General features: G+C 41.5%; 1 protein-coding gene across 14 annotated transcripts in view; it reads left to right on the plus strand.

Annotated features, from left to right (window-relative positions):
• Positions 1–25,802, plus strand: part of obscnb (obscurin, cytoskeletal calmodulin and titin-interacting RhoGEF b) — a 121,790-nt gene that overhangs the window by 26,830 nt on the left and 69,158 nt on the right. For 9 of the 14 annotated variants that reach the window (XM_028472946.1, XM_028472942.1, XM_028472944.1 and 6 more), the window contains exons 6-15: positions 2,391–2,657; positions 2,720–2,826; positions 6,125–6,293; positions 6,539–6,814; positions 9,626–9,907; positions 12,072–12,377; positions 12,460–12,765; positions 18,151–18,432; positions 18,515–18,820; positions 20,901–21,212. In XM_028472946.1, coding sequence (XP_028328747.1) covers positions 2,391–2,657; positions 2,720–2,826; positions 6,125–6,293; positions 6,539–6,814; positions 9,626–9,907; positions 12,072–12,377; positions 12,460–12,765; positions 18,151–18,432; positions 18,515–18,820; positions 20,901–21,212 — 2,613 coding nt within the window. The remainder of the gene's footprint in view (positions 1–2,390; positions 2,658–2,719; positions 2,827–6,124; positions 6,294–6,538; positions 6,815–9,625; positions 9,908–12,071; positions 12,378–12,459; positions 12,766–18,150; positions 18,433–18,514; positions 18,821–20,900; positions 21,213–25,802) is intronic. The other 5 variants (XM_028472940.1, XM_028472938.1, XM_028472937.1 and 2 more) reach the window with 5 other exon arrangements.

The following is a 25,802-nucleotide window of genomic DNA, read 5'->3' on the forward strand; positions in this document are numbered from 1 at the left end:
GGCAAAAAATATCATTTCATCGATTTATCGAATCTGTAGATAAAATGATTTTTATTTTGCAAATTTGAGTTTAAAAAAAATAATATCTTCTAAATTTTTTACAGTCTTTGTTTACCTTTTTACGTTCCGTCCTTGTGGGTTACCGTAGTGCGATGTGAGCCCGCCCCCTCTTTGTTTACCCTTTGAGTAGGCTATATGTGTGCCACAGGCCTGTTTAATGTTTTATTCACACTATGCTGAGATACTAAGTGAAGAGTTTATTATTTCTTTAATTGTAATGTTATATGATGTAAAATATGTAGTTATCTGATTTCTTAATCAGAAAATTTAAGCTACTGTGAAGCAGCTGTTACACTTTTAAACCTGGGTAAAAGCTTGAAATAGTTAAATGACAGAGCCTCGTTTACTTTTTATTTTGATATTGTTCTATGCATTTTACCTTTTGAGGACAATCACAGCAATAAAGTTGCACTTTTGACAATATATCTGATGTCTGCACTCATTTTAAAGTGCATTGAAAAAAAAATAATTGAAAATCGAGTTTTTCTTTAGAGGCAAAATCTCCCAGCCCTATGTTGTACTACATTTTTTTGGAGCATCTCAGTAAAAATAAATAAATATAAAGATTGACAATGACCTTGATACAATCCTCCGCCGTTACATTTTCTTACTCTGTTGGCGCACGTTGTAACGCCGTCGCTTTTATAGTCGACTCCTTCTCATACAACTCATGTCTTCTTCTCGTGATGGTGCGCCTTGACGGAGGCTATACCTGCTGTCATTCGCTGCGATCTGCTGCGTTCACACCGGACGTGTCACAAATGTTTGAGATGCGAGCACCGCGTGAAAGCTTCCGCAGGATCGAAAAACAATTTCCCCACATTTACTTCCTATGCGTCTGAAGCAAATATAAGAGCGTTGCCAACCAGACTCCCTTTCTTTTCACTATCAACTATGGAGGACCCTGTTATGTAAAGTAAACATGCTATTACATGGTGTAATATGAACAGCGTAAGGATATGATGTCAACGGACAGGACTAGTTTTTATGTTCCATGCTCTATCAGAAGTTAGCCAGCAGTCGAGCAACACGTGTGTTTTGTTTAGCAGGTTGAGCTAATAAAGTTAGCGAGATACAGTTGCTGCCTCCTGATCCTTCTACATAACAGTTCAAACCTCAGTAAAATCAATGTTCTCGCTGAAGAGACGTTAAAACGCTTGATGTCGGCGTTCCTGGATTCACCAGGTTAACCAGCGACGCATCTAACTCCATGAGATTCACTGTTTTCTTCAGGAGCTGCAACAATTCCTTCCTGCTCCGGTCCCGGTAAAAAAACTGGCCGTGTCGTAGAGCTCCGGGTGGTCACACACCACCACCATTATTTTATCCTCCATGCTGAAATGGGTGAAAAGACAAGGACTCATTGGTTTTGGCTGCTGTGCGTCACACGAAACATTCGCTGGAGCTTCATATTTTCAGCTTAAGCGAATGACGAATGTCACGAAAAATCGGGAGTGCGAATGCCGCGACCAACTCTTTTGATTCGCGTCACCCAACAGGAGATGAATTTGCCTCTTACTGCGTCTATCCCATTGACTTTGTTTGTATTCTGGTCACGCAAATATTTTGTGACGCGTCCGGTGTGAACGCAGCGTAAGAACGTTCTTCAGAGCTATCCACTTAGCCATGGCGTTTGTTAGCTTGTCTTGCTTTTGTTTATCGATGCTTCGCCCACACGGTGCATCCGTTGCTGAGGCCTGTGTTCGCTGTTTGTTTGGGTGGGTGTTTCGGTAGCGTCAGCAGTGTGTAAGTGATACTTAGGACTTGAAGAACTCTGGTGATGAGAAAATACAGCTTTGCAGTAGCTACAAATACCTTTAGCGTTATCCAGTTGGTCATCTGTAATGGATTTAAAATGAAAATGTCCATGTAACAGCTCGGGAACTTTCTCCTTGTTTTTGTTCCGTGACTTATTTTCTGTTCTGGCTCTTCATCATGTGACATAACAACATCTGACCCAATGAGCAACAGACTTTCAAAATAAAATAATAATTAAAAAAACTGTGTTAATGCGTGATAAAACAATTGTTGGCATTAATTCAATACTGCGTTAACGCGATAACGAGTTAACTTGCCCAGCATTAATTTAATCACAAGTTGTCGTCAGAGATGGATCAGTTAATCTGACAGACTTCACCTTCTGAACTGTAAATATCTCTCTGACACAAACTAAACCTTCACTCATGTTTTGGAACAACATCACACATCTGCACCATATTTTTGAAAAGTAAAGCTAATGTTAGCTTTAGCAAGTCTAGCTAACGGCTGGACATCAAATCTCTCGCTGCTGTTGCTTCATTTAATGACTTCTTCATGGGTTTTTCTACCAGAACCCACTGCACACGTCACTCATGGCCTGACGGACAGCACCGCCATCAACGGGGAGGAGTTCTCCATTTCTGTGCAGCTCTCCGCCGTCTGCTCAGGCTTCTGGTCCCTGAACGGACGCCTGCTGCGCAGCGGGGCCGACTTCCTCATCACACGCTCCAAAAGCACACACACGCTCCTAATCAGAGTGGTTACCATGGAGATGAACGGCGCTGAGGTGAAGTTTGTGGGCGGAGGCTCTGAGAGCAGCTGCGTCCTCTCAGTGAAGGGTAAGAATCCAACATGGCAACGTGGTCCAGCAGATCTCATCACTTCCTGTGTTCTCTTTCAGCTCCGCCCATCAGGTTCACCAACAAGTCCGATCACATGACCATAGTGACGTGCAGCGTTCAAGACTCCGCCCAGCTGACCGCAGAGGTGTCGGACTACGACACGCCGGTCAGTGGAAATGGACCATCATCATTGGTCTTTTGCTTGCATTTGGAATAGCACAGAAAAGATTACCTGGAGGGCTTGGGGCCACATGTGGCCCTCTGGTCTAATTTTGTTGAGCCCCTAAAGTAAACAAATGACTTCAAAAACACACAAAATGACACAAAAAAACCCCACAAAATCAACAAGAATACACAAAAAAACAACAAAAATACACATATTGACTCCAAAAAACCCTAACGGAATTACAGTAAAATAATAAAAAAGCCAAAGTCACAACAATAATAAACTAAAATAACCCAAAAATACACAAATTGACTCTAAAGAAAACATTTACAAGTAGAGAAAAATAGTAAACATGCAAAAATGACTTCAAAAACATATAAAATGACAGAAAAATATACAAAAAATAGGGAAATATGCTGAACTACAACAAAATACACACTAAGAATCCAAAAAGACAACAAACAAAACAACAAATGCACAAAAAGAAAGACAATAAGAAACAACAGGAAAATATATATAATACACAAACTGACTGTAAAAAAGTATAGTACGTACACAAAATGATAACATCCAGATGACCTCTTATTGCTCTGACTTTAATCAGTGTGTGCTGGACTACAAAGCTCGCTGGAGCTTAATCACTATGGCAACTAATGCAGAACAGCTAACCTGGTTTTTCTCTGGTTTGGATGTTAGCGAGTGCTAAAGCCCCGCCTCCTGACCAATCAGATCTTAGAAAATGACCTGCCTATTGTTAGATGATCCTGGTTGGTCCAGATCTGACAGTTGAGTTTAGGAAAGATGATTATTAATTATAAATTAATCCTTTCATTTACTGATGACATCATTTAGGAAACATACAGATTTATATTTAATAGACTGATCTACAGTCAGATGATGAAGCCTGTATGTCCATATGCACGAACAGATGAAGTCATTCATTCATTGATTCATTCATTCATTCATTCATTGATACGCTGGGACTAATATTATCAGCAGGAACATAGACAATGTGTTCTCATCCCAGTGTGTGATAAATAGATCTACCTGAATAGAAACACGTGTGTGCTGTAATAAAGTTTAACTGCAGAGCGCTGAATGTTTATCATCTAATGGATTAATATCATAAATAGTCACACTTTTACACATTAACAGTATCAGCAGCTTCCTGTCTGAGTTCTATCATTCCTGTCTTTTCTGTAACAACAGGATTGTTTTTGGATTTTAATTAATCATCATTTTAAACTTCATCAATCTGGTCATTACCACGTTATGAAGTGGATCAGATCTCAGCGAGTATAAAAGCTCCGCCTCCTGCTGTGCGCTGAGCTAACACTGTCATCATGAATATATATTCATTATATTGTTTAAGATCATGAACTCTTCCTCCTGTTATTGTAAAGACACTCAGTCTGCCAGTTTTTGCCACTGATTGGTCAGATTCTCAATCTCCACCCCTTTCATGTACACGTGCATGTAGTGAGGCTGTAATCACTTGGCTTAAATTAACGTGTTGTGATCATAGGTGATCAACGCTCATAGTACAGCACCAGAGGTTTATTCCATAAAACAGGTTATGTTCAAACTCTGAGTATGTTCAGGCTTAAATGAGGGAAACTCTGAGTATCTCATTCCTAAACGTGAGGTATGTCTCTGAGTATGTTACCATGGAAACATTGTCCATGAACTAAACCTGGTCACTGACAGGTTTTATCAAAGAAACCCTGGGTTTCTACCTGGCTCCGCCCACCAGAACACCGTTTCTGAACACTTTAATAAACCTTAACACTTTTCTCTGAAACACATTAGTAACATCACACACCACAGACGTGTTCACATCATTACTAATGTGTTGCTTTAGGTTTTTTTTTTTTTTTTAATCAAACAGTAGTTTTCTTTCTAACATTGTAGATGTAGATCATTAAGTGAAACACACTGAGAGGTTGATCTACATTAAACATCTACTGACGTCTGTAGTAAAGTTCACTGAATACAAACCTGTAGATAATATAAAGGAGGAGATGATAATTTAAATAAATCCACTTTTAAGGTTCGATTGTTGTTTTATATTGTTATACAGTTAAATCTGTAGATCACACATCTATGAAGTTATGATGGTGCAGTGAATTACGACACTGCTTTTCAAAGCGATGAGTTGCAGATTTGCTTCCCTCTGCAGTTTTTTTTAATGGCATATTTTTAGGACATTTAATGACTCTGGTGACAATATTACATTAAGAATCAATATAAATGATGTGATATCAAGCGGCATTTACTGTGTTTATATCCAGTGTAACAGGAGGACTCTCTATGCAGACATCCTATGATGCTGACACGTCTCCTCAGACACATTTTATTCATATTATTCACCACTCGTCACGTCACTGAAGAGATAAAGTGATGAAGCGACCAAAAAGTGTGACTAATTACGGGTGATTTAAGCCACTATAGTCACTGAAGACTGAACACACCTTTAGAACAGGCTCATATTCATCAAACACCGGCTTATTTCACCATCAGGGTGAATAAATCACTCTATTCCATTTGGTTGTCATGGCAGCTCGAGTAATCTCTGATCCATTGATGATGGCTTTTTATCGCGCGCGTGCACGTAAGTAACCCAAGGTTTACATACTCAGGGTTAATTAACCCACTTCATACCAGCTGTAATGAATCAGATACCCAGAGTTTCCCATCGCTGTGTATGTTGACCCAGAGTTTATGGATAAACTCAGAGTTTGTTAACCCTCCTTTATGGAACAGCCCTCTGTCTGACAGTGAGTGTTTGGTTAGTAGAGACAGTTAACGGAGATTAATCCGATCTAGATTCGTAACATAGGCCCAAAAAACACACAAAACAACAACAAAAGTGATTTTAAAAAATACGATAAAAGATTTATAAAATTACAACAAAATAAACAAAATGAATCCAGAAACACAACAAACTCAACAAAATACACAAAAACAAAACAATAACAAACAGGAAAACAAAAATTAGCAAAATACACAAAACAATAACAAGAGTATGAAAAAAGGAGAGAAAACTATGCAAAATTTCAATTATAATACACAAAATGAATTGAAAAACACAACAAATGCACAAAAAGTAAACAAAAATGAACATTGATTGGTCGTTATTCTAAATGCTGACATTAATACTGATAATAAAATTTGCCCATTCCCTGGTATAGCTGCTCATCATTTATTTCATTTCATTATGTAACTGTATTTGGTATTGTTTTATTTTGAAACAGTTTATTCTTTGAGGCTGAATGATTGAAGTCTCTCTTTCTCTCAGGTTATTTGGATGAAGGATGGACGGGAGATAAAAATGGGTAAAAAGTACGAGAACGTGATAAACAACCGCAAACGGATTCTTCTGATTCACAACGTGACACAAGAAGATCTGGGCGTCTACGAGTGTGTGTTAGGAGACGACAGGATGCAGATCAAACTCACACTGAAAGGTAAACCAGAGGGAATTTACCTACAGACCAAAATCATTCAATCAAACCAGGGCTGGGCAATATATTGAGATTCAAGATATATCAAGATTTCAGTTTTTGCGATATAGAAAATTACAATATTGCCTATAATGTAATATCTCCTATAACATAACCTGGACGATGCCTGGTATGTCACATGTCCAGTCCACCCCTGATGGAACGCTAGGAAAATGATTGAGGAATGTTGGAATGTGTTTGGTGCGTAGATGAACCTGCCAAGTTCCTGAACAAAGCTCGAGGTCCCATCGGGATGACCTCAGCTCAGAAAGGAGACGTGGAGCTCAGCTGTGAGGTTTCTGCTGCCAACGCTTCTGTCCTCTGGAGGAAAGACCTCGTGGAGATCAGTGAGGACCAACGGACGTCCTTCGTCTCCAAAGGAACTCAGAGGAAACTCATCATCAGGAATGCAAAGAAGGCAGATGAAGGAACCTACTCGTGTGAGACGGCAGCAGACAAAGTTACATTCCAGGTCAAGATCAAAGGTGAGACTTAACGCTGGTGTTTCAAATAACCAGGTCCAAAAGGTACGTACAGTGCGCCCAAAGACGTGCGTACCTCCAAATCCTGATGTTCAGAAACTGGAGTGGCCGTTTAAAATGTGCGGTCTTTCACGTCAAGTCCTGATGTGGCGTACGTACGTTTCTACATAGTTGATGCTTTAAATTCTGAGGATTTATTAGAAATAATACAATGTTGACAACGTTAACATGTATGGTTTACACACTTATGTGTAGAGGTTGTATCAGGCTGAGGAGGGAGGTGGTGAGGTTGGTGATTGATGACGTATCGGGAATAGAACTTTAAAACCAAAGCACATTTACCTGTTACACATTCACAACCTGTTTGATGATCAGATGGAGACAGAGACAAACATTAAGCCTGATGTATACGGTCAGAACGTCATATTTATTATTATTATTACTAGTGCAGTGTAGGAAGTATGTATTTTATAGAAAAGTGGGAGGGTCAGTAGGTTTTTAAGGATGGCCAAATGAGGTTGTGTTTGAAGATAGGACGTCATCACTGTAGAGGTAGGACTGATGACATCATCACTGAGTTTGTTTACTTAGGAGGAGGGGCATGGGGGTCGGCTCTTCAGTGATTGGCTCTGGTGCACACATGACTGGTGGCTACGGTGGACAATGCTCACAGATTTTCTACATCATTTATTTATGAATGAATTTAACGGCAGCAGCCATGTTTAACAGGACAGAGATTCCTTGCTTTTTATTTGGACACAAAGACACTTTACAGAATTAAGGCATTATTCTTTCACTCCACACTTAGTGGTGGTAAGCTACTATTGCAGCCACAGCTGCCCTGGGGCAGACTGATGGAAGCAAGGCTGCCATAGTGGTCACAGGCTGCTATTATTATTATTATTATTATTATTATTATTATTATTATTAGCAGTAGTATATGTGACGGAGCAGCGCCGTCACTAACCGAGCAGCAGCGCACGCACACACACACACACACGTCACACACATTCTCTTTCTCCCTCCGTATTTCTCCTCACATCATCATTTAACTAATCTCCTTCTTCTCCAACTGTTGCTAGAGTCATCCAGGGGTGAACACTTGACTGTTCTAGGTTCACCTGCTGCACAAACATTCACACATTCTCACACACACACACACACACACACACACACACGGAAACTCTTACCGGTCACATGACGTCTCTGAGCAGCTGATGGACAAAACGGGGCGGAGTTAACTAAGGGATTATGTAAGGCAGTAGCGCAGGGTGGGAGATCATGTGATCAGGGTTTATTTTGTCTTAATTGTTTTTACATTTATATGGGGATTAATTTAGGATGTGATTAAAAAAATGCATTTGTTTGTTATAAAATCAGTTATAATTTGAAAAGGATGTGAATATTGTTTTTGTTTGTATTCCTTAATAATTGTTTTTGGTTTAATTTAAACCACACCCATGGGAGGGGCTAACCTGTTAAAAGCAGTGTAGGAAGCTGCATAGAGGGCAGTCTTTCTCTGGAGGTGCATGTGGAACAATGTACCTGAACATTTCTGAAAGCCTCTCAGCTGGAAGTAGAGCTGGGACCAGGTTTTTTCTCTTGATGTAAATATTTGTGTTCCACTGTAAATATTGAGCACCGGCACCATTTATGGAAAAATAAATGAAAGTCGACTTTCCATATGGATGGTCGTGGTTCTTCTTTTTGAACGATTGGCGTCTCTTCCCACTTCTTAACACAGCCACAGTCAAACATTAGATGAACTGTGTGTGTCTTTAATAATTATCTTTGTCATACATGTTACTGGTCGTTTCTGAGGAGAATCCCTGGTGCTGAACTCACTTAAATATGATTTACATATGTAAATGTGGGGGTGGCCAGGGAGGGGCCATATGTGCTCACATCCACGCTTGTTAAAGCTTTGCTGTCGCACTTTATTCCTAATACGGACATTTTTTTTTTTAAAGGAAATTGAAAATCAAATTCAGTTTCACAAAAGTAAAAAAAATTAAGATTTTGTCTGAGCTTAAATCATGCAGCCTTATGAGCTGTTTCCATTTCAGATTTTCACAAAATGAATAGTTATTTCTGAATGTAAACAAAGTATTATTGCACTTTGAAGGTGTTTCTATTGAAATTTTGGAGCCTCGTAACTCCTGTGAAATCTCATCCTGTGAGACTTCTTCACACGCTCCAAACCGTCTTAGAACACTCTGCTTCCTTCGTTGTTTGACTTTTATCGTGGCATTAATCATTAAGTCTAACGTTAATAAATGTCTGGGTCTCCTCTTCTGTCCACACGTACCACACCATGTTTTCTCAGAGAGCAGTGGTCATGTGACCAGGTACGTCACGTCATGTGACTTGTATTTGCGGAAAAAGTGTTTCCATAGCGCTTTTGTGACACATTTCAATTTCGAAACGTCTGAAATTCCTCCTCATGAAAGCGAAAAAACTTTTTAGTGATATTTGAGTGTTTTTCCAAATTCAGGTGTTTCCATTAACAGTTTAGATTTTGTGTATTTCCAAGTATAATGGAAACACAACTATTGTCTTCACCTCTGTGTGTGTGTGTGTTTGTGTGTGTGTGTGTGTTTGTGTGTGTGTGTGTGTGTGTGTGTGTGTGTGTGTGTGTGTGTGTGTGTGTGTGTGTGTGTGTGTGTGTGTGTGTGTGTGTGTGTGTGTGTGTGTGTGTGTGTGTGTGTGTGTGTGTGTGTGTGTGTGTGTGTGTGTGTGTGTGTACACAAGCATTCAGGTGTCAGATCATCTGGGAAACATCTGCTGAAACCATGTTGTGTTTTTTCCTCTCAGAAGCTTCACCTCCCGTCATCTTCTCCAACGTGGAGTCGCTACAGACGGCGGTGCAGGCCGTGGCGTCTCAGAGCGCCACGCTCAGCTGCAGCGTGGCTGACAGTAAGACCGAGGTGAAGTGGTTGAGAAACGGCAAGCAGATCATCTCCAGCCGGACCACCTACACAGAGGTGAAAGGTCACACTCGTCGGCTGGTGATGGAGAAGGTGGAGAAGAGCGACGCGGGAGAGTACGTGTGTGAGGCGGCGGGAGACAAGCTCGTTTTCAGGCTAACTGTGTCTGGTGAGGCTTTGTTATCGTTCACGATATATATCGTTAAAAACATTCCCACCTGTTAGAATACATCATCTCACGATAGAAACTATAACTCCCATTGATGACACACAAAACAACTAAAGGTTAAACACAAATGTTCAAAAGTACAACAAAATACACACAATGAATCCAAAAACACAACAAACTATAGTATAGGAAAATATAGTACAGTCACAAAATTACAACAAATAAGCACAATATTACTGGATAATCTCACACGATAAGTACAAAAAAAGACACATACCAAAATATAAAAATGACTCCAAAAACACACAAATCAAAAATATTAGAAAAAACACACAAATCAACAACAAAAGCACAAAAAAGGAAAGAAAAACCTGCAAAATTTCAACTAAAATACACAAAATTCTTCCTAAAACAAACAAAACAACACAATAGAATCCTGATGGCGTATGTAAGTGTGAGCAGTGTTGGAAATTAGCCTCAATTTAGCCAAAAATGACCCGAAAAATGGACAATAAAAACATGAAAATAAAATTACACAAAATAACAAAAAATCACAGAAATTACAAAGAGATTTACAAAGTGACAAGAGAAATACACAGAAAATTTGCATAAAACTAAATATAAATGACAACAGTACTATTCAAAAAGAATACACATAAATAACAGAAATATACATGGTCAATAAAATCATAATGTACAGAGATTAAAAAACCTTGAAAATATTACAGAAATATACACAAAAATACACAAAACAAAAATAAAATATACAAAAACAGAAAGATACATAAAATCAACCAAAAACTGCAAGACAACAAAAAAATCCACAGAATTAATGAATAAATAAATTAAAAAATAAATAAAAGAAACAACAGAAAAAAAACTAAATATAACGAAAATTTGCAAAATGACTTAAAATATACAACAATAGGTAAAAAAAAAATGACATAAAAAGACATTTTAAAAAGGCAGTAGAAAATACAACAAACAACTAAAAATACACCAACATAACAGGAAAATTTACAAGTGGACAACAAATATAATTTATGAAACAAAAATACACAAAATGAACCAAGACTTGCAAGACCACTAAAAATACGCCAAAATAACAGAAACATTCACAAAAGGAGAAAAACAAATACACAAAATTACCACATCTTTTGTGGCCCCTGCCTCCAAAAACAACATAAAATTCCTGTTAAAAACATTTCCAGCCAATGGAAAGCAGAGATATTTTAAAGTAATCTTTAAAATCATATTTACCCCCTCTTCATGTCATTAGTACCCTCTCCATAATTTCAGATCTGACTTCATTTGTGTAACAGTGGACTCTCCTAAACCCTTGATGTGTCCTAAGGCTTCATCTACAGATTCAAAACAACGAGTGGAATTTAAAGTGAAATCATTACCTCAATAGTAGTAAATGTGGCCTCTGATGTAAAATGTAGCTAATTATTGTCTCCTATTGTCAGAAGTGATAAAATGGCCTCTATAGCATAAAATAATCCTATTTCTGTGAATTACAAGAAAATAAAGTATTTTATTGAGCAATATTACTGTTAGTTTGTGTCAAATTTGTCCAAAAAATAGCCTAAAAAGGAACTAGAATTAGTTTTTGATCAAGTTTGAGCTCAGATTTTATTTATTTTTTACTGTATTTTAGTTAAAACTAGAAAACAAAGAAATACAGTTTTTTTTTTTTTTTTTTTTTTTTTAGGATTGTGTATTGTTTTAATTTAAAAAAAAAAAAAAAGAAGGAATAAAAGTGAAAAAAAATTCAAAAATCTAATTTTAAGATACCCCATTTAAACTCTAGGCGACACCACATGGGGTCCCGACCCCAAGGTTGAAAAGCACTGATTTAGTGACTCCTGAATAGATTTATCTCCAGTTTTTTTTTTTTTTTTATCATTTCCAGTCATCTCACGCCTGGGGTGGGACCAACACTGACACTTTATTTGTTAATTTTCCACTCTCTGTAGTACCCCTGTAGTGCCATTGCATACCCCAGGGGTACACGTACCCCCATTTGAGAAACACTGTTTTAAGGTATACTTTAATGGAATCTGATAGATTAGTCGAGACAATGTTAAAATACATTTTCCCAACTATATTTAGCATCCTGTCATTAATGCTATTGCTAATGTGTCTCTGTGTGTTCCTCCAGAACTTCCTGTTCCTGATGGTGCAGAGCTCCAACAGAAGTCGTGGTTCTCCAACAAGGAGTCGGTGCAGAGGGAGGTGAAAGCTGCTCTGTCCCACAAAGCCTCTCTGAGCTGCGAGGTGGCCGACGCCAAGACGGAGGTGAAATGGTACAAAGATGGCAAACTGCTGAGCTCCACCAAGACGCTCCACACTGAGTCAAAGGGGAGGAGTCGTCAGCTGCTGCTGGACAGTGTGGAGAAGAAAGATGCTGGAGAGTATGTGTGTGAGGTCGGCACTGAGAGGATGGCTTTCAGGCTGCAGGTGGAAGGTGAGGTTGGATGGTTGGAGCAGAATATTCCCAGTGCCAAACGTCTCTGTGTTCATGAGAACGTTCTAAATGTGTCCTGCAGAACCTCCAGCCGTGTTCTCCAACAAGCAGTCGCTCCAGCAGGAGGTGAGAGCGTCTCTCACGCAGAAAGCCACTCTCAGCTGTGAGGTTTCAGACCCTAAGGTTGAAGTCAAGTGGTACAAAGACGGAAAGCTGCTGAAATCCAGCAAAGACGTGCATATGGAATCCAAAGGCCACAGCCGACAACTGGTGATAGAGAAGATGGAGAAGAAGGACGTGGGAGAGTACACGTGTGAGGTCGGCACTGAGAGGCTGGCTTTCAGGCTGCAGGTGGAAGGTGAGGAGGAACACATGCTGAAGTTTAAAGGTCCAGTATTATGTTATTTTTCACTCATCTCCATTAGTTCTAAAAACCCCAAAACATAGAATTTAAGGTTTATTTTCCCAAACTCCCATGGCACCGTAAGACCTGAATAGTAATGTTTGTGTTTATTTCAAGCCAAATTGCAGCATCTAGTGGTCAAGCATAAGACTAATAATGATTGGAATCAATGTGACTGACATATTACAGTTACTAACTTGTTTCTAAACTTTTGGAAACCTTTGGCACAGTTGTGACAAAGTGAGTTTCTGTCTGAACTTATTGTACAAAAACATGTGTATCTTTGACCTGATGTTTATTATATCACCAAACCTACTGCAGTTGATGTCCATACATTAGTTTAATTAATTCTGCTTTTACAGCCTTCGATAATGAGAATTGGCTTTATATTTGACTTTAGTTTTTTGGGCGGACTATAGCTTTCTGTCTTTGAAACATGATTTATTGTCACTCAGTATTATATTTTTGTAAAATCTCACATCATCTGTCACCACTAAGGGTCCTACTTTAATCTGAACAAAATTTAGCCATGTAGGTCATGTAGAAGCTTAAAAAAATGTTATTTTTTATTTGTACGTGATTTTTGGAGGAAAAATAGCTGGAGGTTAAGAGGTTTAAACAATATTCCATTATTTGTCTAACCGCTGTGTTGCATTGGGTCACAAACACGTCAGATTATAAAAGTGATAACAAAGCAGTATAACGGCTGCTAAAAGTGAAACTGATTGTGAACGCTCACGCTGCACTTCAGAATATCTACACTGGATGATCTATTTACTGAACGTAAAGATATTACCTGTCATATTAACTGTAATATAAACCTGCCTTCACTATTTGTTTGACCTCTGAGGTAGTTTGAGAGGGAGGAGCTCACATTCTTATTGGGTAGGATGAGCTTGGATTGTCAGGAGTTTCCGCATTATGACTAATAAAGGGGCAAAAACTAACTTTTTCAACTTTGACCCTCTGATTGAGGCTAAATAAATGTGTATCACTTTAACAAAACCATTATAAAGTGATTTTTTTTCATTATACTGCCTCTTTAATGAATGGTACGTATTAGTCAATCATCTTCCTGTGCTGACGGAGCTGATTTTATTTCTCCAGCCAGAGGCAGATACTAAAGTATCCAATATAACATACTGGCTTTTATTAAATGATCAAAAATACCAGTAAAAAATAAAAAAAAATAACATCATCAAAACATCGAGGACTTTTTTCTCTGTGACTTTCAGTGAAAACATAAGAAATGTGTTGGAGGTCACTTTGACAAACACAAGAAATTACAGTAAGAATGAAATAAAAACACTGTGTACAGGACTCCACATCCCACAATGCAATGCACCAAACGTTTCCAACAATGTCAAAGAACCCAGTGTTTACAGTGGAAATCAAATACAAACTTTTGACCAGCAACTTAAACTATATACATCTTTTTTTAATTTATTTTAACAAACAGTCATTTTCATCTATGTCAATCAAGTTGGTCATGTTCAAAGAATTTAATGAGAAGTCAGAGCCCGGGACCTTTTCTTTTACATGGAATGAGTTTGGGCAGGAGTCCAGGAGAGATGTGCGACCGTTGTTCAACACTGTTGTGCGGTAAACACAGACTTTGCTTGGCACATGAGCACCTCCTAGGCAGACCTCACCTATTTTGAGCCAGCCAAGGTCAAGGCGTTGGGCGTACGGAGCGTCGTGGGGGGCGTTGTAGCGTTCTCTGACTTTGTGCACTCTTGGTATGTCCCGACCGAGGAGGACCAGTATTGAAGCATTTGGGTCCAAATCTGGAATCTTGTCTGTCAAGTGCTTAAGGTGAGTGTGGTGCTTTGCGACCTCTGGTGTAGGGATTTCAGATGGATCATCTGGGAGCATGTCGCACTTGATTAAGGTGGGAAGCTGGACACTAGTGTTGCTGTCAGAAACTCTACTACGAAACCGTCAGCTTGGCGTGCCCTTGTCTCACCTACACCTGAGCAGGTTTTGAAAGTGTCAACTTTAGTGCATGTGTTAACGTTAAAGATCTACTGCTTTGCTCGTCTAACACAGCAGGATAGATGTTTCCTAGACAGATTTTGGAGCATGAGCATGAGCTGTTACCTTTGCCACAGATCTCTGTACATTTGGACACAATGGTTTGGGTAGAGCTTTGTAGTTGCTCCACGCATGCTCGTTTGGGGCTGCAGAGTCTGGAGCTTGAGTTTTACACGGTGCTGGTCCAGGGTGCAGCACAGTGACATGGTGGTCACTTTTACACTCATTGCAATGTACACTAGTGTCACAGTCTTTTGCCATGCGGTTGACGGAAGAACAGCACTTGTAACAAATGTTCTTTTCTTTCAGAATGACTTTTCTCTCCTCCAAGGTCTTTGCTCTGAAACCACAATACTTGCGGAGGGAGTGTGGTTTGTTGTGAAGCGGGCACTGTATATCTGGGTCCACCACCTTTTGGTCAGGGAAGTCACGAAAGCCTTTTGGAGCAGCTATTTCATTTTTGCGGACAGATACTGCAGTTTTGAAGTTGGGCTTGTTCAGTCTTTCAGGCCTATAAACACTTGGGCCACCTGTAGACAGGAAAGGGACAAAGCTTGGGTCGTTGAGAGTTTTAGCTTTGTCACACACAAACTTCATGAAGACTGGGAATTGTGGGTCGGAAGCATGATGTTCCTCTTTGTAGTAGGATGCTGAAGTAATCCATTTCTCTTGGAGGTGGAATGGGAGTTTTTGATCAATAGGAGTGATGTCCCGGGATGTATCTAGGTAACTGAGGCCAGGTAGGAAACCATCTGCATGGGCAGCATCCAGCTCTGTGAGGAGCTCCCTCAACTTGTGATTTTCTCTGTTGGCCATTTTGGGAAAATCTTCCAACTTTTTCAGGAGAGCATTCTCGATCACATCAGGGGACCCATAGATGTCCTCCAGTCTTTCCCACACGATCCTGTCACTAGCTGTAGCATCATAGATGTGTACAGACCTTAATCATTTTGCTTGCTCTGTTGATTTGGGGCCTAACCACTTGCAGAGGAGATCGAACTCCTCTCTTGGGGATAAATAGTCCTTCTATGGCATTTAAAAAAGATGCCTTCCATGCACAGTCATTTTCGGGTTCATCATCAAACGTCAGAAGCCCTGAGCTAACCGACTCCCTGTGAACCAAATACTTGGCTAAGTCTGATGTGGCTGGGGAATTCGTTAGCACTGACAACAGGTCATGTGGGAGATATTCTGGTCTGGAAGTTGGCTGACTAACTCATAGAGCATGGATGAAATCTTTGCTCGTTAGTAACTGGGGTTGGGTACTGCAGGTGAGATGTGAAAATGGCATTTTTGAACGAGCTTTGGTCATAGGAACGATCTGCTCCACTGATGTGTCATACTTTGGTGATTGCGCCACTGGTAGCTCTTGAAACTCATATTCACTGATCTCACTGTTTTGTATGCTGTGCTTTTTTACTTTATTTTGCACAAACTCACCATTGTCCATTAATTGCCGAGCTGCTGCAAGCACTAGTGTGGTAGCTTGTACAGAGTCAAAGTGGGTACTAGCTGGCGGAGGTGGAAGTGACCTGTTCTGGACGACGTTGTCGCTGTTTGTTGGAAACCAGGTATCGCCACCTTCATCCTCAGCTGCTGCCTCTAGGACCTCTGCTTCGGCATTGGCGGCTGCAGCTGCACTTTGTAGACGCAGTTTGAGGAGATCAGCGCTGAGCTCTGCTTTCTTTTTTGTAGCTTCAACTTCGATGTGGGCTTGTTCCTTTATCACATCTGCTTCTCTTTCAGGGTCTGATACCTGCGCTTATGCGGCTGCTGCTTTAGCATGTGCTTTTGCTGCCAAAACGCTTGCATTGGACCGTTGACTGGCACGTGAGCTGTTGGAACAGTTCGATCTTGTTTCCCACAGGTCACCAGCATTGCTGACTGTACTTTGGTGGTCAGGGACAGCAGTGTTGTCATCTTTTTCAACTTTTGTTTGGCCCTCCATCCTCCTTGTCTTTTTACTATTCTGCCTTTACTAGTGTGTGTGAACTAGCTTTACAGATAACGAACAGTCTCCAATAAAAGACCAGGAAGCGTCTTGCTGTTTTGATGTGTTTTACTGGAAAGTAGGGATGTAACGATTCACTCAACTCCCTTTTTTTTTGTCTGCACATGCTGTCAAAGGTCAACACTACAAGAAGTGCAATCTTTTTTGGACAGCAAAGCATTTTATTTTATTTTTTGTTATTGCAATTAAATAAATTGCATTATTTTATTGCATAATTGTGACCATCACCAGCCCTCCCTAAGGAAGGGTAAGAAACACTTTATTAAAGGGAGAATATAAAAAGAGAGGGCAGTGGTACACCTAAGTGAGACAAATGATGACTGAAAAATATTACTTTATTTTTTTTGGGAAAAAAACTGTCAAAAGAATCCCTTGATAAACTATTCAAAACAATGCAATTTAACTTAAAATAAATCTTGAGTGAAATAAAGGAATAATACAAATGAAGAAGAAGCCTATTAATTTAAATTCTGGTTCTATAGTAAACAATGCAAAACTACATAATAGTTCTTTTTCTTTTTAAAAGTGCAACTGAAAATGTATTTTGTGCCTTAACAATTGGACTTTTTAATAAAAAAAAAAAAACAAAACAGTCATTGCACTGTATTTACGTCAAATATTTGTTTGGACCAGCAGAGGGCGCTGGTAACCCAGTGGTCGGTTGGCATGCAGATATTCTGTGCAGTGAAGAAGAGATGCTATGCTAGCAGACAGAGCTAATAGAAAAACGTGACTTTTACAGATATTCACGTAATATTACAGATATTCTTTCGGTGCTAAAGGGGGAAGGAATCATTTATGAACATGTTTAAGAGTAGAAGGTGGCCAGAAACAAAGTAGTCGCAGATTCCGTAATATACATATTATATGTATATTATATTAAATATACATTACAACATAAAATAAGTAGCTTAGAATGAACTAAAACTAAAATGGATGGATAACAATACAATAAATAATCAAACAGCATTTATGGGATTTATTTAGGTATTAATTGATTTAGCAGTAGACGATTCTGCCTTGGTATTTTCTGGATGGTAGTTCTTAGTTGTGATCTCCTCATAGGTCTGATAGACCTTCAGTTTTTTATCTATGAGGCCTACACTGTCTGTATCTGATGAAAAATAAAATGGTTGTTTCCAGCAGCTTTAAGCTAAAAGCAACGATCAGTGCGTAGAGGTAAATCTAGATCTAGAAAATTCTAGTTTTCATACCACCTTTTATTTTTATAACACCCTATATAGATGTTCCATTGCATGTTGGTAGGTAAATGTTAAAGTGAAGGTGTTGCAGCTGTGCTGATGTTTCTCTCTCTGATGGTGCAGAGCTCCAACAGAAGTCGTGGTTCTCCAACAAGGAGTCGGTGCAGAGGGAGGTGAAAGCTGCTCTGTCCCACAAAGCCTCTCTGAGCTGCGAGGTGGCCGACGCCAAGACGGAGGTGAAATGGTACAAAGATGGCAAACTGCTGAGCTCCACCAAGACGCTCCACACTGAGTCAAAGGGGAGGAGTCGTCAGCTGCTGCTGGACAGTGTGGAGAAGAAAGATGCTGGAGAGTATGTGTGTGAGGTCGGCACTGAGAGGATGGCTTTCAGGCTGCAGGTGGAAGGTGAGGTTGGATGGTTGGAGCAGAATATTCCCAGTGCCAAACGTCTCTGTGTTCATGAGAACGTTCTAAATGTGTCCTGCAGAACCCCCAGCCGTGTTCTCCAACAAGCAGTCGCTCCAGCAGGAGGTGAGAGCGTCTCTCACGCAGAAAGCCACTCTCAGCTGTGAGGTTTCAGACCCTAAGGTTGAAGTCAAGTGGTACAAAGACGGAAAGCTGCTGAAATCCAGCAAAGACGTGCATATGGAATCCAAAGGCCACAGCCGACAACTGGTGATAGAGAAGATGGAGAAGAAGGACGTGGGAGAGTACACGTGTGAGGTCGGCACTGAGAGGCTGGCTTTCAGGCTGCAGGTGGAAGGTGAGGAGGAACACATGCTGAAGTTTAAAGGTCCAGTATTATGTTATTTTTCACTCATCTCCATTAGTTCTAAAAAACCCCAAAACATAGAATTTAAGGTTTATTTTCCCAAACTCCCATGGCACCGTAAGACCTGAATAGTAACGTTTGTGTTTATTTCAAGCCAAATTGCAGCATCTAGTGGTCAAACATTAGACTAATAATGATTGGAATCAATGTGACTGACCTTTGGCACAGTTGTGACAAAGTGAGCTTCTGTCTGAACTTATTGTACAAAAACATGTGTATCTTTGACCTGATGTTTATTATTATCACCAAACCTACTGCAGTTGATGTCCATACATTAGTTTTTAGCCTTCTCTACTGAGATTTGGCTTTATATTTAATGTAAATATTTAGTTGTTTTTAGGTAGAATACAGATGTCTGTGTTTAAAACATGATTTATTGTCACTCAGTATCATATATTTATAAAATCTCATATCATCTGTAACCACTAAGGGTCCTACTTCATTCTGAACAAAATTTAGCCATGTAGGTCATGTTTAATCTTAAAAACGTTATTTTTATATGTATGTGATTTTCAGAGAAAAATAGCTGGAGGTTAAGAGACAATAGTCCATTATTGTGTCTAACCGCTGTGTTGCATTGGGTCACAAACACGTCAGATTATAAAGTCATATGAGGCAGTATAACGGCTGCTAAAAGTGAAACTGATTGTGAGCGCTCGTGCTGCGCGGCAGGCAAATAAACTCTCAACTATTAGCTGAGTCAGCTGTTTCAAACACTCACATGAGCTGCTTTCTTGTCTTCCTCACCTCTACCGACCACAGGAATAGTCCATTAACTCATTCACTGCCAGCCATTTTACAGCATTTTGACTGATTTTTAAAGACCCACAGAATATTTTGTACAATGACAATGTAAAATCTGAAACCAGATTCTGAAAGAATAGACTCTTTCTTTTCTTTTTTGTTCCTAGCTTGTTTTGTTTTTTTGTGATCAGCAGTTGATTAGAGGTAAGTTTCACACAAAAGGCCAGTTTCTGACAAAAAGTTGAGAAAAATGCCTTTTTCTGAAAAATCCTGTCAGTGACTTTGAAGCTTTTTTTTTTGCCTTAGTGACACCTCAACATTGCTTTCCTTCTATAAAACAACAAAAACAACACTGAGACCAGGCTCATGGCAAAAATAATATTTATCGTGCAGCACCCGTCAGAAGTATGTATTCATATAGTGGGAGCTTAAAGGTAGGGTAGGTAATTTTCTCCAGAGACACTTTTTAAGTTTTTGGTTGAAATTGTCTTTATGTCCTGACGGAAATTAAGATCTTATTTGCTCTGAAAAAGGAACAAAGAAATTCTGTCAACTGTAGCAGCTGTAAACCTGTAAAAACTTCGACCAATCAAAAAAGATGATTCGTTTTTTTTTTTTAACTAATCACGTCTCCCTATCTCTGCTTGTTCTTGACCCCTTACATGCACTCAAAGCACGTCACCGCTGACGGACTTAAAATGAGATTTTAGTCACGTTTTTAACACATATAATGGTAAAGTTTAGTGTTTACTTACTGCAGAATGAGACAACGAAGTTTCTACACAATACAAGTGATGAGTTGAGGTCTACTTCTGGAGCAGTGGTGCTCTTGCATGTCAGTGAGACAGAGCACAGAGGGGTGGGGGGAGGGGGGTAAAGACACAGCCATCTGGGAAGCTACATTCAAAATCATGCTAGCTTTAAAAATCACCTACCCTGTCTTTAAGTAGAGTTGTCATTTATGGCCAAATGAGTATGTGTTTGAAGGTTGGATGTACAAAGAGGTGTACATACTCTGTAGTGTTATAAAGGGGTTTATTTGTGGGTGCAAAATAAAATAGTGTGTGTGATTGATCTGGTTTAATTCTATGGGACATGAACAGGGGTGCTTATCTGAGCAGTTTTAAGCTAAATGCAAACAATCGTTGATCAGGGCGTAGAGTTAAATCCTTTCTAGTTTTCATACCACCTTTTATTTTTATAACATCCTATATAGATGTTCCATTGCATGTTGGTAGGTAAATGTTAAAGTGAAGGTGTTGCAGCTGTGCTGATGTTTCTCTCTCTGATGGTGCAGAGCTCCAACAGAAGTCGTGGTTCTCCAACAAGGAGTCGGTGCAGAGGGAGGTGAAAGCTGCTCTGTCCCACAAAGCCTCTCTGAGCTGCGAGGTGGCCGACGCCAAGACGGAGGTGAAATGGTACAAAGATGGCAAACTGCTGAGCTCCACCAAGACGCTCCACACTGAGTCAAAGGGGAGGAGTCGTCAGCTGCTGCTGGACAGTGTGGAGAAGAAAGATGCTGGAGAGTATGTGTGTGAGGTCGGCACTGAGAGGATGGCTTTCAGGCTGCAGGTGGAAGGTGAGGAGGAACACATGCTGAAGTTTAAAGGTCCAGTATTATGTTATTTTTCTCTCATCTCCATTAGTTCTAAAAACCCCAAAACATAGAATTTATGTTTTGGGGTTTCCTCCTTAACCAGTCTAACCTGGGAGACGTGGAATGTAGGATGGATTTTCATAGAGGCAGGTAGTGTAAGGCGCACCGCACTGGGATTAATGACACGCTCAATAATAAAGGGACCCACAAACTTGGGAGCCAGTTTCTTGGATTCCACCTTAAGCGGAAGATCCTTAGCCCTAAGCCAAACCTTTTGTCCAGGGGAGTAGACAGGAGCGGGAGATCTACAACGGTTGGCTTGCTCCTCCATCCTCCGTGAAGCCTTCAGCAGTGAAATTCTGGCTCTTTTCCAGGTACGCTCACATCTGCGAAGGAAGGACTGAAGCGAGGGGATTGCAATCTCCCGTTCTTGGGAGGGAAACAATGGTGGTTGGTAACCTACAGAGCACTGAAACGGAGAGAGACCTGAGGAGGCATTAGACAAAGAGTTATGGGCATATTCAATCCATGGTAAGAGACTGCTCCAGGCAGAGGGGTTATCCGAGGTCATGCATCTGAGAAATGTCTCGAGGGATTGATTAGCACGTTCTGTCTGTCCATTAGATTGAGGATGGAAACCCGAAGTAAGACTAACTGATGCTCCAAGAGCAGAACAAAAGGTTTTCCATACCTCCGAGGTGAACTGGGGTCCACGGTCCGAGACTATGTCAGCTGGGATGCCATGGAGCCGAAAAACATGGAGGATGAGGAGGTCAGCGGTCTCTCTTGCAGAGGGCAACTTTGGAAGAGCAATGAAGTGAGCAGTCTTAGAAAAACGATCAATAATCGTGAGAATAGCAGTGTTGCCGTGAGATGGAGGGAGTCCGGTAACAAAGTCAACTGCTATATGCGACCAAGGGCGATGTGGAATAGGCAGGGGTTGGAGATAACCGGAACTGGGCTGATTTGGGGTCTTATTAGTGGAACAGACGGTACATGCAGCCACAAACTCACGAGTATCCTTTTTCATGGATGGCCACCAGAACCTTTGCCTTAACACTTCCAACGTCCGAGTGGCTCCGGGGTGGCAGGTCAGACGGGAGGCATGAGCCCATAAAAGCACCTGGGGACGAACAGAACCTGGGACAAACAGGCGATTAGGAGGACCCCCCGCCAGGGTCCGGATGTTGCTCCTGAGCTCTCCGAACTTGGGATTCAATCTCCCAGACCAAGGATCCAACTACACATGATTTGGGAAGAATGTGTTCTGGCTCACCTGGCGAGTCCGGGACTGCAAACTGGCGGGACAGAGCATCAGGCTTGACATTCCTGGATCCGGGTCGATAGGTGAGGGAGAACTTGAAACGTCCAAAAAAGAGTGTCCAGCGGGCCTGGCGGGCATTTAGACGTTTGGCAGAACGAATATACTCCAGATTCCTGTGATCTGTCCAGACTATGAAGGGTTGTTCTGCTCCCTCCAGCCAATGGCGCCATTCCTCCAATGCCATCTTCACCGCCAGTAACTCCCGATCGCCGACGTCATAATTCCTCTCTGCAGGTGACAAACGCCGAGAGAAGAAAGCACATGGATGTAACTTTTTATCTGAGGGAGAACGTTGAGAGAGAACCGCCCCCACCCCTGTGTCAGAAGCATCAACCTCCACAATGAACTGAAGTTGGGAATCGACTTGCGTGAGGATGGGAGCGGATACAAACTGATCTTTCAGATCTTGGAAGGCTTGATCTGCCTCGGGTGTCCAAACAAAAGTCCTCTTGATGGAGGTGAGCGAAGTCAAGGGTGCAGCTATCCGGCTATAGTTCCTGATAAAACGTCTGTAGAAGTTAGCAAAACCAAGAAAGCGTTGCAATTGCTTACGGTTTTCCGGAGTGGGCCAGTCCTTGACAGCGGTCACCTTCTGGGGATCCATCTTGACCTCTCCTGCAGAAATGATATAACCAAGAAATGAAACAGAGGATTTGTGGAACTCACACTTTTCTGCTTTGACAAACAAGCGGTTCTTGAGCAGCCGCTCTAGAACCAGGTGAACATGTTGAATATGTTCTTCGGGGTTGCGGGAGAAGATGAGGATGTCATCCAGATATACAAAGACAAACCGGTTCAACATGTCTCTGAGGACGTCGTTGATCAGATTCTGGAAGACGGCAGGAGCATTGGTGAGTCCAAAAGGCATGACCAAATATTCAAAGTGGCCAAGTGGAGTGTTGAAGGCAGTCTTCCACTCGTCTCCTTGTCGGATACGGATGAGGTGGTAAGCATTACGCAGATCAAGCTTGGTAAAGATTGTAGCACCGTGCAAGGGGGTAAAGGCAGAGTTAATCAGAGGTAGCGGATATGTATTTTTAACAGTGATGTCGTTAAGTCCCCGGAAATCGATACAGGGTCGTAAGGTCTTATCTTTCTTAGCCACAAAGAAAAAACCAGCCCCCACCGGCGACGATGATGGTCTGATAATTCCGGCTGCCAGAGATTCGCGGATGTATGTCTCCATGGCGGCTTGTTCGGGCTTTGACAGGTTGTACAGTCTGCTGGTAGGTAATGTCCCCCCCTGTATCAAGTTAATAGCACAATCATAAGGGCGATGTGGTGGTAAAGACAGAGCCCTTTCCTTGCTAAAAACTGGTGCTAAGTCATGGTACTCACTGGGAACCAAATCCAACTGAACTGGAAATTCCGGAGTCAGTGGGGAGATACCAATGGGGGTCAAGGCAGACTGGAGGCAGGTTTCGTGGCAGCGAGGATCCCATGTGGTGATTTCTTTTCTTTTCCAGTTGAATTGGGGGTTATGTGACTGGAGCCATGAAAAACCTAATACCATAGGAGGTTGGGGATGATCTATCAGATTGAATGTGATAACTTCTCGATGATTACCGGCTAAAACTAGCGTAACAGGAACGGTCTGCTGCTGTACCTGGGCGAGATGCAGACCATTAAGGGCTCGAACTTCTAAAGGGGTTCTAAGGGTGACCAGAGGAATGTCCATCTGCTTAGCAAGACGTCGATCCAAAAAACTCTCTTCGGCTCCAGAGTCAATCAGGGCTTGAACCGGAAGGGACTGGGACTGCCAACAAAGACATGCGGAAATTAGAAGACGAGGTAGGGAGTTCATGGTTGTTTGGCTCACCCATATCTCCCCGACTACCGATGAGCCTGATCTTTTTCCTTCCGCTGGGGACATGCAGCAATGAAGTGACCGGCCCTGCCACAATACATACAGGCATTCGTATCTCGTCGATGCTGCTTCTCCTGGGCAGAGAGTTGTGTGCGGCCCAACTGCATAGGCTCTGGATCAGGGTCAGGACGAGGAGAGGAAGGGAAGACCGGTGACTTGAAAGCAGGAGAGGACCGGGACGCTTCTGAGCGCCGATTTCTTTCTCTGCGTCGCTCCCTCATGCGGTTGTCCATCCGAGTGGCCAAGGCGATTAACTGGTCCAGATCGGCAGTTTCATCTCGGGTGGCAAGTTCGTCCTTAATGGAATCATGGAGGGCTGCATAGAAGGCTCCCTGAAGAGACTGGTCGTTCCATCCACTGCTGGCCGCCAGGGTGCGGAATTCCACAGAGAGCTCAGCCACACTGCGATTTCCCTGTCGGATTGACAGTAGCCGATGTCCCGCATCCTTCCCTTCAACAGGGTGGTCAAACACTTTTTTCATTTCATTTACAAAGGACTGATATGAATTGCAGATTGCATCTCGTCTATTCCAAACTGCTGTCCCCCAGTCTCTAGCTGACCCAGAAAGCAAACTGATCAAAAAGGCTACTCTAGACCTTTCTGTAGAATAAGATGAAGGCTGGAGATCAAATACTAAAGATACCTGAGTTAAAAAAGCTTGGCAAGAGTTAACATCCCCGCTAAACCGTTCGGGAACCGGAACAAAAGGTTCACGGGCAGGTGGAGTGACAGCAGGACTAGCAACAGGTGCAGAATTAGCTACAGCACCCACTGACTGAGAACCACCGCCTAACTGTGCTACTTTTGAAGTGAGCAGTGAAACCTGCTTCAACAAAGCATTATTGCTGTCCACTAGGGTGCGAAGCAGCGTCTCGTGCTGACCTAAAAGGGTTCCCTGATCAATTATAGCCTTCTGTAAAGGACTCCCCGATTGTGCTGCTTCAGTGCCGGTCTCGTTGCCTGCTGAGTTCATCATGGTCGGACTGTACTGTTACGAATGGTGAGACTCAGGTGCAGGTCAACAAGACACGACTTCAAATTGCATACAATAAGTTTTAATAAACAACCAGCCAAAATACAAAAACAACCAGAAACAAAACAAATGCTATACTACACAAAAATATCCTAACAAAAAACAACTTCAATGAGCGAAAAGTACCAACTGAATAAAAAGCTTAACTGGGGTGCAGCAGAGTATGAGGGAAAGGAAGTCCGGCAAATGTCAGTGGCAGGTGGATTGCTGACGGGGTGATGGAGGGTGAGTGGTGAAGCTGCGGAAGTCCGGGTGTAGGGATCCAGGGAGTTTGCAGGGGTGCAGAGGGGAAGGAAATCCGGAGTTTGTCCTGTCTTGTCCACAGAGGGTAGAGGAGGGTTTGGAGGCCAGAGTGTGCAGAGTTCCAACTGAGAAAA

The sequence above is a fragment of the Gouania willdenowi genome, chromosome 17, assembly GCF_900634775.1.
Source record: "Gouania willdenowi chromosome 17, fGouWil2.1, whole genome shotgun sequence".
Classification (NCBI taxonomy): domain Eukaryota; kingdom Metazoa; phylum Chordata; class Actinopteri; order Blenniiformes; family Gobiesocidae; genus Gouania; species Gouania willdenowi.